Genomic DNA, 17,972 nt, shown 5'->3' with positions numbered 1-17,972 from the left:
GGGTCATGACACGCATGAAGCCTACTTGACCACACTAGAGTCGATCCAAATATTCAAGTAAAAAACAAACCAGGAACCAAGATAAGGAGGGTCCAACAAAAAAAAAAAAAAAAAAAAAAAAAAAAAAAACACCAGTCGACCAAATACGCAACAAGTAGTTTTAATCAAGTGCTTTCGTCAGAATATCTGACTTCTTCAGAAGAACATCAAACCACAATCCACAAGTTTAAATACCCTACCCCAGCAATACATTAACTGGTTAATTAACCTACATCATTTTCTGTCACATCCTGAAATTAACAAAATAAAAAGTAATAACCATATAAAACAATAATAATGATGATGATAAAAACCAATGGATAAATAGCAACCATAGTAAAACAACAAATCCATCCCTACCATTCACATAAAATGTAATGATTTTAATTTTAACAGATCAGTGATAGCAATCCTATCATTGCATCCAGGCTTTTGACATGCATTTAATTTAATTTGCCATTTGAGCTCAAGAAATTCTAAATATTCTTCAATAGGACCCCCTCGGGGTCCAAGATCTACATGGTCAATGGCACAAAATTTGAATTCAAATGTGGGAAACACTTCAGTATGTTTATACAAGGCATTTTTATTGGGGTTTTTTTGGCTAATTTCATAAAGATGTTCATATACTCTGTTTCAAGGCCCTCTTGGTATTTCCCACATAAAACCCATCACAGGAAATCACACTTAGCCACATACACCACCTCTTTAGAATAACGGTAGTATTTCTTACAGGGAAAATAGTCCCATAATTCTTAATAATTAATCTGTCCTTGTCCATCATATAATGGCATTGCGGACACCTACCACATTTAAAACAGCCTTCTTCTCTTTGTGTCTTCCTTTTACTTTCCAACATGCATTTTAATGAAATATCTTTCTTGTATACCACCACTGGTTGCTTACCTAGTATGCTGTTAACAACATTGTCCAAATTAAAAATCATCCAAAATTTTGTAATGATCTACCAAATATCATAAAAATTAAGGGTAAAGGGAATAATAAGGGCCCTGGTAAACCTACTCTGGTTCCCGGTATCAGAAAGTTCATTCATGGTCCTCACATTAGACAGAAGTGTTACAAATATGCCCGATTCCCTATTATTCTTAACTTCATTTTCAATGTGATCTACAAATTCCAAAGGGTACCCCCTACTTACCAACATACCTTTTAACGTCTCACATTCCTTAATAAAATCATCATCCTCAGATATCATCCTGGCAAGCCTGACATATTGACCTTTTACTAAGGCCTTCTTCTGATGGTCAGCGTGCCAGCTTTGGTAGTGTAATAGGGAATTAGAGTAAGTAGGTTTCCTAAATAAATGTGAAGTAAACATTTTCGTACCATAGTCCTTTTTAATGGTTACATCTAAAAAATTCAAAATGTTGTTATCCTTCATCATGGTGAATTTCAAGAAGTTGGTAGTCCCATTGATATATGAAAAAAAACAGTTCATTGTCCCCACCTTTCCAAAAAAGGATTAAATCATCAAGGTAGCGGCCATACACTGTCCAAGACTCCCTAAAGCTAGAATTCAAAACAAATAAGTCCTCCCAATGAGCCAATACAATGTTGGCAAACACAGGGGCATAGCATGCACACATGGCCACCCCTTGTCTCTGTTTGAAAATTTGTCCTTCAAAGCTAAGAAAGTTATTTTCCAGAACCAACTCCATACAAGCTCTAATGGTCAAAATTGTGCTATGATCCAAATCAGAGTTATTACACAGGTACTCATAAAACCACTCCAGCCCCAATTCATTGAAAGCAAAAGAAAGATACAAAGAGAAGGAGGCTGTTTTAAATGTGGTAGGTGTCCGCAATCCCACTATATGATGGACAAGGAGAGATTAATTATTAAGAATTATGGGAGTATTTTTCCCTGTAAGAAATACTACTGTTATTCTAAAGGGGTGGTGTATGTGGCCAAGTGTGATTCCTGTGACGGGTTTTATGTGGAAAAAACCAAGAGGGCCATGAAACAAAGAGTACATGAACATCTTTATGCAATTAGGCAAAAAAAAAAAAACAATAAAAATGCCCTGTATAAACATACTGAAGTGTTTCCCACAAATGGATTCAAATTTTGTGCCATTGACCATGTAAGATCTTGGACCACGAGGGGGGCCTATTGAAGAATATTTAGAATTTCTTGAGCTCAAATGGTAAATTAAATGCATGTCAAAAACCTGGACTCAATGGGGTCTATAACCACCACATCGAGTGGTGATAAAGTTTGAACACCCTTTGTTCAAAGTCCAAAAACCCTAAACGGCGAACTTACAGAACAGTGATTTTTTTTCCCCAGGGAAAAAAAAAAAATCGCCGCTCCGTGAAAAAAAAAAAAATTACAACTTTAAAACAAACTGAAGTGGGGGGATGTGCCCCCCACACCCCCTACTTTAATATACCAACTCTGAAATCGCACTAGTGGAGGAAACTGCAAAGCCCCGAAGACAGCCCACTGATTTTTTTCCCCAGGGAAAAAAATAATCGATGTTCCGTAACTTTGCAGTTTAGGGCTTTCTGACTTTTCGGTTCGAACAAAGGGCATTCGAATTTATCACCACTCAATGTGGTGATATAGACCTGACTCAATGATAAGATTACTATCACGACTCTGTTAAAATCAAAATCATTACATTTTATGTGAATGGTAGGGATAGATTTGTTGTTTTACTATGGTTGCTATTTATCCATGGGTTTTTATCATCATCATCATCATCATTGTTTTTCATGGTTATTACTTATTTAATTTCAGGATGTGACAGGAAATTATGTAGGTTAATTAACCAATTAATGTATTGCTGGGGTAGGGTATTTCAACTTGTGGATTGTGGTTTGATGTTATTCTGAAGAAGTCGGATATCCTGACGAAAGCGCTTAATTAAAACTACTTGTTGCAAGTATTTGGTCGACTGCTCAATCCAAATATTACCGAGCACTCTGGTTATGGGGGATTTCAATTATCCTATCAACTGGAAAATCTAACACTAGCCCTAACTCACTAATGCAAATGTTCCTGGACTTTAACGGAAATGCTCCAGAACAAATTATTCATACCCAAACAAGAGGAGATCTGGTCCTCACTAACATGTCAGACAGATGCACTGCCGCAACTGTCAGACCCTCATTAGTTAAATCTGACCACAAACTGTCACCTTTGAGCTGGATCTAACACCAGAACTCACAAAGGGCAAAATCAAACTAAAAACTTCACCAAGGCAAACTATACCCTCCTTAGGTGAAGGTATAAATGCGTCTGTATTGGAACATCGAATGTTTAACAGTTCGAATAACTAAAGGTCGACCCTTGGTGATCGAACTGTTAAAACATCGAATGTTCCAAAAAAAAAAAAAAAAAAAAAAAAAAAAAAATGGTGTAGGTGGGGGGGGGTGGGCAAGCCCCCCTGCACCCCCCCCCCCACGCTACTTACATATACCAACTCCGAGGCCGCACTACATTGAAGTAAATGGAAATCTCCCCTTATGGAGATTTCCGTTTACTTCTTCGACATTCTGCAGTTTCGCTATTCTCGTGCCGACAATGTCAGATTCGACATTGTCGGCTTTCGAGAATTCAATATAGACCTGGTATAAATACATTCCAAGCCCCACCCCAGCTGGAAGTGGTAACTACACCGAGGCTTACACTAAAGCCTTTTACAATTGCTTGCATAAGTGTATAGACTCAGCTGTACCAGAAAGAAAGCCAGAGCCTCAAGTAAAAACAAGCCGCCATGGTGGACATTCAGCATCAACAAACTTTACAATAAATGCAAAAAAGTGCTGTCCAAGAAAACAAAGGTGAGGCCCCAAAAATGGAAAAGCACCCTCCTCAGCCTCAACAGGCAAATTAGACAACTTGTCAAATCCTTCAAGGGCTTCTTTGAGAAAAAGTTAGCAAGCACAGCCAAGGATAACCATAAGGCCTTTACAGCTACATACGTAGTCTAAAACATAGGACCAAAGCATACGCGGAACTAGTGACTAACGGTATCACACACACTGACCTCACAGACAGCAAATCTGCAAGCGGATAGGTTTGGCAAAAGTTTCACTCCCTTATCCCCTCCAAACTTACTACAAACCTTCCCCCAAACTCCCCCCCCACCCTATATATCTGAAGAGCAGGGACCAGATGGCATCCCAGGCTGCCTTCTAAACAGGCAGAAACATGAACAAGCATTGCTATTAAGTACCTTTTTCAATCATAGCCTAACCACAAACGTTGTTCTGGCTGAATGGAGAACAGCAACAGGTATTCCCCTCCACAAAGGTGGCCTAGCAACAGAACAGAGGAATTACAGACCCATAAGCCTGACCAGCCTCATCTGTAAGGCCATGGAACATATCATTATGGACCTCATAAAGACATAGACCTCCAAACTCTGGATCCTACCTAATTCAGCTTTGTCAAGGGCAGATCCTGCCTCTTAAATCTGGTGGTTTTCTTCAAAAATGTGACCAGGGCCATGGACGAGGGCAAATCTGTGCACACAGCATGCCTCGACTAGGCAAAGGCTTTTGACACAATCCCACACTCCTGCATTACAACTTAGCAAACTGAATGTAAACTCCTTTGTTGTAAGATGGGTTGCCAACTGGCTCACAAATCAGACACAAACTATCAAAGTGGGTGGCTCCACATCAACCAGCAGACCTGTTACCAGTGGAGTACCACAAGTGTCAGTGCTGGGCCCCCTACTGTTTGGTATACACATCTCAGAAGTTTAGTTCAAAACTAAGGGGTTGTGGCTGATCAAGTTTACAGACAACTGCAAACTGGGTGCAATTACTGAATCCCCAAATGATGTCAGTATACTCCAGGAGGGTCTTACGCAGACCAACGGCTGGTGTCTTGGTCACAATCTCAAACTGAATGCAAAGAAATGCATCATCATTCCCTTTGGCGCAAATAATATCCCTTCACACTAAAACTACGACAATACCTTAAGTACCCACGAAGTGGTAAGGGATCTGGGATCACAGGTTGAGTGCAACTTTAACTTTGACCACCACGTGTCTACTGTAGTAAGAAAGGCTTTCTACATAACACAGTTGATGTAAAGACATTGTCTCGAGCGCAAAGGAGGTTATAACCCCTCTATGCTCAGCACTAATATGGCCCACAATAGAGTATAATGCCTCGTTCGGCATGTACAATAGAGGTTTCTAACAAAGAAGATCAAGAGACTCCAGCATGTGCCTTACACAGGCCAACCAAAGTCCCTGTCACTATAGTCCGTATCATACAGACTTCTTAGGGGAGACTTATGTCTGGCTTACAGGGCAATCAAAGACCCAAACCTAATGAACTTGCTGCATATCCATGAATCAAATGGGACTAGGGCTACCTATTCCAGGGATCTAAATATGGCCTGCGACTTAAATAGTACATGCTGGGGGGACAGATTTGTCTCTCACCGACTGCTGCGTCTTTGGAATAGGCTACCAATTCATGTGAAACAGAGCTCCTCTATGACACTGTTCAAGAGAAACCTGGACAAGTGGATGAGGCACCTTAAATTCTTACTTCGGGTAGCGCCCACAGCCTTCTAGAACATGGACAGTCATTATTGGGATGAAACTGATATGCTTGAAATGACCTCCAGGGCAATAGTCTAGTAATCTCCTATGATCCTAGGAACAGTAGTCATAGAAGTTTTAGGATTTCTGCTTTGAAATGTTTACACAGATACTGTTATAACCAAAGTAGAATCCAAGAGAATTTTTCCTCAGGCAGACAAGCAAATGCGGAGGTGTGATGAGGAAGAAAGAGGTAATTGGGAACATATTTTCAGAGTGTAATGAGTTGGCAGACTTTAAAGATCCCCTGCAGACTACTCTGTCAGAGAGCAAATTGTAACTAGGGAAATGATTTTTCTGAGCTATGAAACAGAATCAGAATTGCCTAGACAAAGTAAGGCCTTACCGAATCTAATTATGGTGGCTGCCAAAAAAACAATTACTTGAAAATGGAAATCAAAGTCCAAACCAACAATAGTGGAAGTAGTGGATACAGTAACAGAAACAAAACAACTGGAATTAGGATCTTAAAAAAGGATAGGAGCAAGTTACAGTGGAAAAAAATTGGAATTGTGATAATATGTACAGAGGAGGAATGCAGTTTAAAAGAAGGCAGGACTTTAATGAGCTATGTAATGTTTGACTAACAATGACTGGGTAGATTACAACAGATGTATAATGTTTGCAACTATGATTATGTCAATATGGTTCATGTAAAATGCTTGCTGCTGGGATTATGTCAATATGATTGCCTATGTCATAACTGATAATTAAAAGAATGGTCAAATCAGTCTTCACTAGTGGGCAGCAATCAGAATTACCTTAACTTTTTCTAGTCTTGCCTTTAATAAAGCTATCTGAACCAGAAGCAACTGAGGGAAAGCATACTGCATCAATCCTTTCTACCTTTAGGATGCATAGAAACCTAACTCTTGCAAATGCCATATGGCTGTATGAAGGAAAATAATACTTCTGAACTGAGATTTCACTTGTGCTCCAGATACAACCACTGGATTCATTGATTTCCTAGCTAGGAGTGTTCCCTCAGTGGATGTATATTCACCAACTAAACACTTAGGGACAACGCTTGCTCTCACACCTTTATGGCCATCCTAAGGAGCCGATATGACCATGTGCCACCTTATTTATGTAACACATTCCTATGGAGCTGTCAGATACTACATGAAGAGACGGTTCCTGAATGTTCTGACACAAAGTCAAGGCCATACTCTCATTTATAACAATGAACAGACGGTTCCTGAATGTTCTGACACAAAGTCAAGGCCATACTCTCATTTATAACAATGTAAAATAAACAATCTGAGATACTGACCAAACTCCCTGAATTAACACAATCTCCAAATGCATTCACCATTACTGATATTTGAAATGAGGTGGAAGAAGTCAGCTTTCTGAGTTCAAGTGGGAAGAAATAACCCTTCAGCTGAGTTCTTAAACCACGGAAGTGATAAATGGAAGCTCCTGATCCAACTGGTTTTCTGACTGACTCCAAACATATCTCAGATCATTCTTAATCTTCCTCCTGTGAAGTGTAATATTGTGTATCATCATTATGAAACTAATATGTGACTCACATTGAAATCAGAAAAGATAAGAACAGCCAACCTGGCAGTCATGGATGAACCACACACCAATAAGACAAGGACAATGTATTCTGAACTCTTTCTTGCATAAAAAAGACGACTTGCTCACAGATCGTGTCTAGTACAGCCTCAAGGAATATTTTAATTGTTGTTAAGAAAAAATATCCTAATGCTTCTCATTCACTCCAAGTCACTTTAAGAATCTAAAAATGGAAATAGCACCCATAAGTGCATAAGTGGCCCAGTAATTAATGTATTGCTTGTCTATAAAATCAGTTATCTGGGCACAGATATATAGGGATCAGCATGAGAGCCTTCAAGATTGTAGCAAAAAAAGTGGATGACATTGAAGCTCTCATCAGATGAAAGGAAAAACTGCACATGGAAAAGGGACCACACTTGAAATCTGAGGAATTTCATGCAGGACTTGAGCAATACAACATGCCAGCAAGCTTTATGTCCATTCTTCCTCTTTCAGCTTTGCCTGGTTAAGGGTCGCCGCAGCGGATCACCTCTCCACTCATGACTGGCAGTGGAGTTTTACTGTGTCGAGTTGCCAGCCCGGCATACTCACACACACGCACTCACGCCTAGGGCCAATTTAGAGCATCCAATCCACCTACAGCACGTCTTTGGGATGTGGGAGGAAACTGGAGCACCCAGAAGAAACCCACGGAACCACAGGGTGGACATGTAGACTCTGCACAGAAGGCACCCCCAGCTGAGGATCGAACTGGAGAACCTCTTGCAGTGAGGCAGCAACGCCAAGTGCTGCACCACCGTGGCAGCCGTTTAGCATCCTTTATGTCCCATTATTGGTTCAAAAAGCTTTATTGGTAAAGGCAGACTGGTATTGGAAGGTCACAACTCAATTTTTTTACCCAGATGTGCTTGTTAATACCGTGAAGGTCTAAGATTCCTCTACACTAATCCAATTTTTAGAATATAAAATGAATCTGGAAAAATCATACTCTGACCTATACAAAGACCGTACTATTTTTGTTCTCTTTCTCAGCAATCTTTTAAACATCTGTTCTTAATATGATAAGGAGACTGACACCTTTGGGATGGGTTATGTCACAAGATTTGAAAAAAAAATAAATTGTAACCCACCTCTAACCTTCCTCATAATCAATATGATCAGGTCTTTCCAAAGTGCTAAAAATCTTAATATTCTGCCTACCACTAAAAGGCTCATTGCTATGGGAGACAGAATTTGCAAGTAAGAAAGGCGGTGATGGGGAGTCCCTGCTTCAGGTGTGGAGGGAGACCAAAGCAGTGATTTAAAAATGTTTACTTTGTTTGAAGTACAGGGGTTAGAACTCAAACCTGCTTCCCAGGATATCACCCCAATACATTAAAAGAAAAATTATCACTTTTCTTGTAAGATTCTAACACCAAGCACTGAGCTCTAAATGAACCTCTTTGCTCAAAAAATATTTTTCAAAAAGCAAATTTCTTTATCCTGCTAAAAGTAATAGAAGAACCTGTTGCAATAACATATGTGGGCAAAGTTTATGTTGTTTAATATTTATTCTTCAAATCAGGAATGAGAGTAATGACCTCAAGATAAAAAACAAATCCAGAAAAAAGTGGGAGACTTTTAATCTTAGAAATCACATTCTCAAGATAAAACTGTTCTTTAAAGAAAGCACTTCGCCTGATTAACATGTTAAAATGAAAAGCAGGTGTGACAGAAAAGTAAACAGTGTGATAAGTAGATTTATATGTCTTAGAAGGCAAATTAGATAACATTCAACAACTTTGCATTTCAGACATACAAACCATTGAAATAAGCTAACATTATTATTCTAATACTACTAAACAATAATAGGTAATATAATAAAAGTAAACAGTGTGATAAGTAGATTTATATGTCTTAGAAGGCAAATTAGATAACATTCAACAACTTTGCATTTCAAAATTACCAAACTACAAATCAGACATACAAACCATTGAAATAAGCTAACATCATTATTCTAATACTACTAAACAAGAATAGGTCCAGAGCTGTACATAACAAAGCTGAAACTCTGTAAAATATAATGCTTATGCACAGAAATTGCAATAAAGTCTAGAAAGATACAAATTTACTTCACTAGTAGCTAAAATCTACGTAATCCAGGTAAGGGGAGCATGAAATTAACCAATGATCAAGTCTTGAGAGACAGTACCAGGATATGTTGCAGCCAACAAAACTTATACAAGTAATGCCAGATTCATACAACTTGTTTAATCTTCCAGATTCTCATGCAAGGAGGATACACTGGAAATTTAACTATCATACACTCGAATCACAAAACAATTTTAAAATAATCTGTTTTCCGTAGATATTTTCAGTCAAAGCATTGAAAAACTACTAGAATGCATCTAATATAAAAGTATTTGGAACAACATCCTCCCATTTTTTTCAACTCGCCCTTCTAGTTTTTCACATTTACTCTCTCTTCCCCTCCATGCTGGAGTCGAGAACTGAAGGAACATTTCTGACAGAACACTGTTTATAAAACTTTGCCAAAATATCTAGTTGCATTTAAAAACATCCACCAAAATTATGGCAAAGAAACCAAAACGCAGCAGAGCTTTTCTGGCTATAACATAAGATGCATGCGTTTGCCGGGCAAATGTAAAGGCAGTTCTTTCAGACAGTGCCTCAGACGTCAGAATGCAAGATTATTCAAATCAGCTTGTTCAACAAGTCTCATGAATGTGTGAGCATCTCATGTAAAGCCTGTTTATGGGAACTTTTAGGAGTTAAGCTCTGCGTCACAAGTTTTAACTTTAAGTACTTGGTTCTGATAGTTAAAATCACTCAAACAACAGAATGATAGCTCAAAACCTGCAGGGAAAGGCTTCCCTTTCCAAACATTAGATAAACAAAGGTCAGAGAAGCACACCCAAACAAACTTTAAGCAGCAGATACTGCACAAACTATCTCAGCTTTTCACTAGGAAAAGGAATGTTTCAAAATAAGATCCATTCAAACAGAATTATGTTACATACAAATTCTACCACCACCAAGAGATACAACAGTTCAATGAGACCTTTACTTTCTCTGAAAAAAATATTTAAACCACCTGCAAACAGATATGCTGCTTTCAGTACAGCACTGTCCCCTGTAAAACAGGATAGCTCCTACCGACGTATGTTGAAAATTACTCAAAAATGCATTAAAATTTAAGGATGTAGTACACAATACTCATCACATGCCTGTAAAACCAACCTGTGAACATAATTCTCTTTAAAAAAATATGTAGAGGAACAAAACTGTTGCAAAATCTAATCAGCCATTCCCAAAAGGCTGTCTCATCCCAAGTTTTCTAAGCTGCGACAGTCCAGACGGCTAGGCAGGGAGGAGAGGTACAGCTACATAAAAATCGAAGTAAAGGACAAGCGCTTTAAAGGGGCTGTGGCCCACAAAGTAAAGAACAAGCACCTTAAAGTTAAAGACACTGCTGCTCAATAACAAAGACTTAAAGGGAAGTTATACATGGATGAAGTTCTACCTATGCTACTTTTTTTCCACACTAAAATGCCTTTATGAAACTGATGAAAGAGCCTTCCTCTACAGCTACAGTCAGCGGATCTGTAACCCTCCACTCCTCACACAAATATTATACACAGCTGTTGTGAATGATCCCACAGTACAAACTTACAATTACTGTACCTTTTCCAAGATGCAAACTAAAACCATAATAAAACTGATGTCAACAGATCATCCCCAAATACAGCACAATATTATATTAAACACACTTTTAGATAACGGTTTAAAACTTTCATATCAGCTTTAGATTACTTCTACAAGTTCGACACCTGCAGATTTAAAACACATCTGCTAGAGTAGTATTTTCTGCAGACCAGCTTCAGTTTTCTTTTACTCCAATATCGGTACAATTATGTCCAAATTACCCTTAACACAAAACTGTTAAAATAATAGCTAAAAAGACAATCCATACATTAAAAACTAAATAAAAAATTTGTACCAATGTTATCACTACACAACAATGGCTGAAAAGCAGAATTCATTGCCATTTGTCAAACTTACTACTCACCTCAGCAAAGTTTCTGCTAAATGATGTCCAACTTCTACCACCACCCAAAAGGCATGATGCCTACATCGGTCAGGAAGGGGAAAAAACACAAAAGATGTAATACTCTCCAATGATTACTCATGTAAAATACATCCTCAATGTAGTTCATAATCTTCATAAGCATTTTAACAAAGTTCTACAGTAAGAGTAATATAGCAACACTGGATCCAAAAAAAGTTTAAATCAACAATGGCACTGGAACAGGAATGAACAGAGGTGATTACTGAATTTATATGAAAATGTAATTATACCATTCTAGCAAACTATACAATTCTGATAACTATGTATTTCTCCCCCCTTTTAATTTTTTTTTTAAAACAAGAAATGTCTATTAAATCATCACGTATGTTATAGGCAATCATATATTTATATAAATGAAAACAAACCATATTGACATAATTTTAGTTGCCAACATTATACATCAATCACTTATCTATCCGGTCATTGGTCAGTCAAACACTACATAGTTCATTCAAATCTTGCCTTCTTTTAAACCTTGTTCCTCCTCTGCATATATTGTTCCCACAATTCCCATTTTTTCTATGCAATTTGCTCCTACACTTTTCTAAAGATTCCAATTCCAGTTGTTTTATCTCTGTTACTATATTCACTACTTCTAGTAAAGATGTTTTAGACTTTGATTTCCATTTTCTAGTAATTGCTTTTTTGGCAGCCACCATAATTAGACTCAGCAAGGCAATTCCAATATGTATCATAGCTCAAGAAAACCATTTCCTTAGTTACACCAATTTGCTCACCCAATATCTCTGACAGAGGAGCCTGCATGGAATCTTTAAAGTCTACCAATTCATTATACTCCCAGAAAATATATTCCCAATTACCTCTTTCTTCCCCGTCACACCTCCATCATTTGCCATCTACCTTAGGAAAAATTCTTTGGAGTCTATTTAGAGTATAAAAATACCTATGTAAATACTTCCAAGCAAAGTTCATAAATCTTCTAGATTTTCTTGCATATTTGGGAGACATACATATATCCCTCTATTGTTTATTTCTAAATTGTTTATCCAATCTCTCTTCCGAATCCTTTCTAACCTCCTCTGATTCAGTCTTTTAGTTATCATGCAATATTTTGTATGCTCTAATTATTCCTTTTTTAACAGCAGCTTCTGTCCAAGATTCTACTAAAAACTCTTACCAGTGCTGATCTTTCACTTAGGATCCCCCTATTTCTTTATCCTTGCCTGTACTCTGATATCAGTCACTGATAGGGAAGGCAATATCTAGCCTGCAGTCCAAATAAGTTATTGGCCTCTTCCCATTCTACCTTCCCCCCTTGTAATCTGTTTCACCTCATTTGCAGCCTGCCTCCCCTGCTGACAAATAGGTCACTGTTACTTTCCCTACAAATACAGTCCACATATGTTCTACCTTTCCGATGAAATACTTCTTCGCCTCCTTTAGGAAATATCCTAACTTCATTTCCCAAACATGGTCTATCTACTCCTTCATGCCTTCTTCATCAATATAGCTGCCAAACTTATCACCAGAATCAAGGACAAAGTGAAAAATCACCAGGAACACTTTGAAATATTGTTACCACTGACTCAAAGTAGACAGGATAAGAGAGCATCAACGGACGTATTTTTTTCCAAATAAAACAAGTCTGCAACTGTAATGGTGGTTGTCATTATTGGTTGATTGCAATCCACCACCTTTTCTCAAAGTGTCACAGATTTTAAGAAAGGCACAGCAAAAAATTTAACCAAAATCATGAAAAATTGAGAGGTATGCACCTCAGTGTCTTTTTTCCCCTCAGGCTACAAAACTTGTTGATATGCAGTTGCCTTTTTCACCTCAAGTTTGACTATATCAAGGTTCCAATCTATTCTCATAGCAGAAACCATTCACTCCATTCTGTGCAATGGATGCCGACGTCTCTACTTCCTTTAATAACCTGCTGTCCATTACACACTTTGTCAGCTTAATCTCCCTTTCTCTGTACAGCTCCTATGAGCATATAGCTGTTCAGTTTGGCAGACATAGAGAAAGGAAAAGTAAGTTTAACAAAGACCTTACTAAAGAAATTTCCTCAGATGTTAATAGGAACAGAAAGGCTAAAGAATAAGGAAAAATATATATAAAAATAAAAATAAACACTTTGGTACGTACACATTAGAAGGAAGACATGACGACAAGGACCTATAATACTGCCAGACAACAAATGGGAGGGACAGAGCTGAAGCAAAAGTAAAGCATGGAAAAGGATGCATAGATGGTAACCAAAAGAGAAACGGCTGAAGACTGACTTAAGAAAATGCCACTTCATAGACAGAATATTAAGGGCCCTGGAATGCACTAAGGGAAGGTACAGCTGTGCAAGGAAATTTACCATATCAGTAAATGTATGAATAAATTACTGTTGCAGTAGCCTAAGATACACGGGTTAAAACCTGCCAAGAATACGACAACCAAGTCAGCTTTAAAGCTTCAGGGCACATCCTACGCACCCTAACTACTTGTATGGTTTGAGGAAAACAGTATAAAGTCAGTGGGTAGGACGCCAAACCTTCACAAATTTCATGTCCCAGAGTAAAGGAGGCTAGAGCCCTGCTAGTTAGGTATATGTGAGGAAAAAGGAAAATCCACACCCTGGCGTAAAATATTCCAGAACAGTTGTTCCCATAAAAAGTGCCCAGGCTATTCTTAAAAATATCTAAACTACTGCTTGCTTTAAAGTAATTTGGTAGTCTATTCTATGCATCAGCTACTCTCCCAGAGAACCAATTACTACAGTGCTCATTCCTACAGAACCTTCTACAAATGCTGTCTGATGATTCTCTACTACTTTCTGATAACTCCCAAAATTCCCAGAGGTATTTGTTTCTAAAGGTCCTATATACCTGAATTAGATCTCCTCTTAAATATCTGTATTAGACACTGTACAACTTCAGACATTTTAGTCTTTCATAATAATAAATTTGAACATCCATGGATCCCCTTGGTACATTTCCACTGTATTGTTTCCAGTTTACTCATGCTTGTTTACTTACTACGTCTACATATTATTATTTCATACTAAAGTTTGGGTCTAATGTAACCAACAACTTCATAACTTCTGATTTCCTAGACTTTATATAAATCTTTTATACAACATATAGTTCTAGGACTATTATTAACCAATTAGTTGATATGAATAGAAAACCTCAAAGCTGTGCCCATCTATATACACGTCCCTAAATTAAATCTACAGTTTCAATAACTGTGTGTTTTATTAATGTTTTAGTTTTTTTACATATTTATCAGCATAGTATTAAATATTTTAGTGTTTGATGCATTTATCAGCATATTATTTTCCTGTGCCCAGAAGGTCAATTTAGTCAAATTCTTTTGCAGACATGCCCTAGCTATTAAAATGTGTAATCAGTTTACCCAATTTCAAATCATCTGCATACAGACTGTAGACCCGCTTAAATGAAAAAGAGCTGAAAGATGCAATCTAAACAAGTATCAGCCTAGGACAGAGCCCTGTGGGACATCCTGACTGCAACCTTGAATTTTACTGATCCAATTGCCGTATGTTACTTGCCATGCCCTATTTGTAAGCCATGCGCAGCTGTCTTATCAAGAATACATAAATACGCTGATGTTCTAATTTCTCAGAGTTTTGTGTACGACTCTGTCAAATGCTGATGTTAAATCTATATAAATTATATCACAGCACACTTTTTCATTCATAACTGTAATTACATAGTTCTAGATCATCATGTTGCAGGTGGTCAACATCCACATACTGATACATTACTTCAAGTCGCAGCCTTTCCAGTCCTGACAATAATTTATCCAATATAACTTTCTTCATTATTTTTTCCACAACATGAAAGAAAACTTATGGGTCTATAAGACTCTGGGTTTGTCCTACGCCCCCTTTCCCTTAAATAAATGCCTGCAATATTCAGGAATCTCCCCACATTTATACAACCTAGTAAATAATAGATATAATGATACTGTAAGTTCATGCCAAAGTGTGCTCAGGTCATTACTAATTCCATCTCCTCCCTGTGCTTTGTTTGGATCCAGTTTACGTAGTTCTTTTTCAATATAATCTAATTTGATTTCAGTATCCGAGGTTACCTGGATGTCATTAGGACAATTTATCGCCCCCTTTGTGGAGCAAAACTGTTTTGCGTAAGATTTTGTAAATATTCCTATAATCTGCTGTGTCTGAAAATACATTTTAAAATCTATACACAGTTTATCAGTTTGTTTGTCTTTACTACTACCACACCTTATGTATCTATAAAATGGTTTCCTATTATGCTCATTATCTCTATATACATTTTCTTCAAATTTTTCTTGATCTTGTCACTTGGAAATATACCAAGGACATCCGTGGATGTGAAAATTTAAGTTATTATAAAATAAAATACCTGAACTTGTAAAGTGTCTCTTACAGATATTTAAGAGGTGATTTTATTCAAGTATATATGGCATTTAGACTACCTCTGGGAATGTTCGGGGTTATTAAAAATTATACAATGTCTGGCCATTAACATCGTAAAATGAGCACGCTGATTAGCCAGCCCAACCAGCGTGCCTGTTGAGAATATACAACAGAAAAAGGTCTGGTCGCCCAGACTTTTTTCCGTTTATATATTCTTTAAATTTTAAGTTTTTTTTTTTTTTTTTTTTTTTTCCAAAAGAAAAAAAAAAGCGTAGCAACGGAGATCTTCTTTTCTCTGTTGCTTACTTTCCCGAACACTGATGTACTGGCTATGTGTGGGAAAGCAAGTTCCAAACGCATGCACAGTACATCAGATAGGGCAAGGAGGAGATAGCCAGAGGCAGAAGGACAGCACGGCGTCGTTATACAAGGACATCATTTAAGAAAAGCAAGTATTTTTTTCTTAAATAATGTCATTGTATAATAGCAATAACCCACGTCTGGGTGTGGGTAATGCTAGATTTACCCACGGTTGTCTGTTTGGCCACTCGGGCTTCGCCCTCGTGACCAAGCATTACCCACACCCAGAAGTGGGTTATTGCTTAAGTACTAGAGAATCAAAGAACCTATATAAAAGATTCTATAGGAATGAGAAGTGCACTAATTGGAATTCTGACAGAGTAGCTGATACATGGAACAGACTACCAAATTACATTAAAACAAGTACTAGTTTAGATATTTTTAACAACATCTTGGACACTTACTATGGGGAAAAGTGTTTTGGTATATTGGCAAACTAGAAGGGCATTAATGCCAGTGCTTGAAATATTTGTATGTGCATCACACTATGTTAAATGTATCTGTCTAATCTGTTTATTTCAGTTTTCAAAGTTGTGATCTGACCTATTTTCATTTCTTAGATTGTTTGTCTCTCAACTTAATCAAGTATGTTGTTCTTATGGAAATATGTCCTTCTGAAGTTGTGTGCATAGAACCAGATGTTAAACATTTATTTATTTATTTTTTTTTACACATTCAAACAATCTTCTTCAAAACTTTCCACATTATTTCTGCAGTTTCTCCACTGAATGCATTACTCCAATTAGTTTTGCATAGTGACTGTTTTGCCTCCATATAATCTGTTATTAATCTTCGGAGCATTGGTTTAGATTTCAATTTGGAAGAATTACCTAGCAATAATTTAACCTTTATAACCCCCATGATCACTGCACATCAGCAGTGGTAAAACTTGTCATGAAGTAACAGCAATTTTTTCAGGAACACAGACAATGTCTAGTACTTTCTGCTCCCTGGTATGTTTTTTTACAATCTGAAGCAACTGTTGTTCCTAAACATACGTTGTAAATAACTTCCTTACCAAAGCTGCTGAATCAATATTTTTCCAGTCTGTTTCTGGTAAATCTAAGTCCCCATCCACTATTATTCTCCTCTGTGTCCCATACATGAATTCCTCTAGGTAATCATCACTTGACTTTAGTGGTCTATACACTCCAACAATTGTTATATGTTCCAGGGATGTTTTTGTCACAGATATATAATCTACAGTATTGGCCTTATCATTTAACATGAAATAATCACAGGTTTTATAATATTTAATCCCCATCATAACATCTCCACCTGAATTTAGTTAGAATGCTGGATGGCACAGTGGTGCAGCGGTAGCGTTGTCACCTCACAGCAAGAGGTTTTCTGGTTCGATTCTCGGCTGGGGTGCCTTCTGTGCGGAGTCTGCATGTCCTCCCTGTGTTTGTGTGGGTTTCCTCCGGGTGCTCCGGTTTCCTCCCATGTTACAAAGACATGCATCTGGAGCCTTTCTCCCTGGGCCTCCGCTGAAAATTGGCTTTGTTCCAAGTCGGACTTTCCCGGTTAACAAATGTTAAATAAAATAAATAAAGAATGTCCATTACAGTAAAAACATTTATACCCTGACAGAACTGGTTTCCAGTCATTGCTCTTTTAACCACATTTCACAAACAATGCTAATACCAGTCTTCTAGGCACACAGCAAATCTTCCAATAAAAAATGTAATGCTCCTAGCATTAACAACCATCAGAGATGCATCAAATGTTGCAATCTGTGAACTGCAAAAATACTGCCTTGTGTTTGTCAAATACTGCAAAATATCTTCTGCAAAAATTCTCTTCCCCATGGTAAATTCACTTGTACAACTGTACTGTGTTCATCATCATATTACTGTTGCAGTACCCCAATCTAGATGGGCAGAGTACTATCCCTTAGAAAGCCCAATCTAGATGGGCAGAGTACTATCCCTTAGAATG

At 37.6% G+C, this 17,972-nt stretch overlaps 1 protein-coding gene across 2 annotated transcripts in view; it reads right to left on the bottom strand.

Annotated features, from left to right (window-relative positions):
- Positions 1-17,972, bottom strand: part of IDH3A (isocitrate dehydrogenase (NAD(+)) 3 catalytic subunit alpha) — a 637,839-nt gene that overhangs the window by 589,895 nt on the left and 29,972 nt on the right. For both annotated transcript variants that reach the window (XM_044077799.1, XM_044077800.1), the window contains exon 2: positions 11,228-11,287. In XM_044077799.1, coding sequence (XP_043933734.1) covers positions 11,228-11,287 — 60 coding nt within the window. The remainder of the gene's footprint in view (positions 1-11,227; positions 11,288-17,972) is intronic.

The sequence above is a fragment of the Protopterus annectens genome, chromosome 7.part0, assembly GCF_019279795.1.
Source record: "Protopterus annectens isolate FY-2018-M chromosome 7.part0, PAN1.0, whole genome shotgun sequence".
Taxonomy (NCBI): Eukaryota; Metazoa; Chordata; order Ceratodontiformes; family Protopteridae; genus Protopterus; species Protopterus annectens.
Note: the sequence above shows the minus strand (reverse complement) of the source record. Positions and strands in the feature narration are given on the sequence as shown.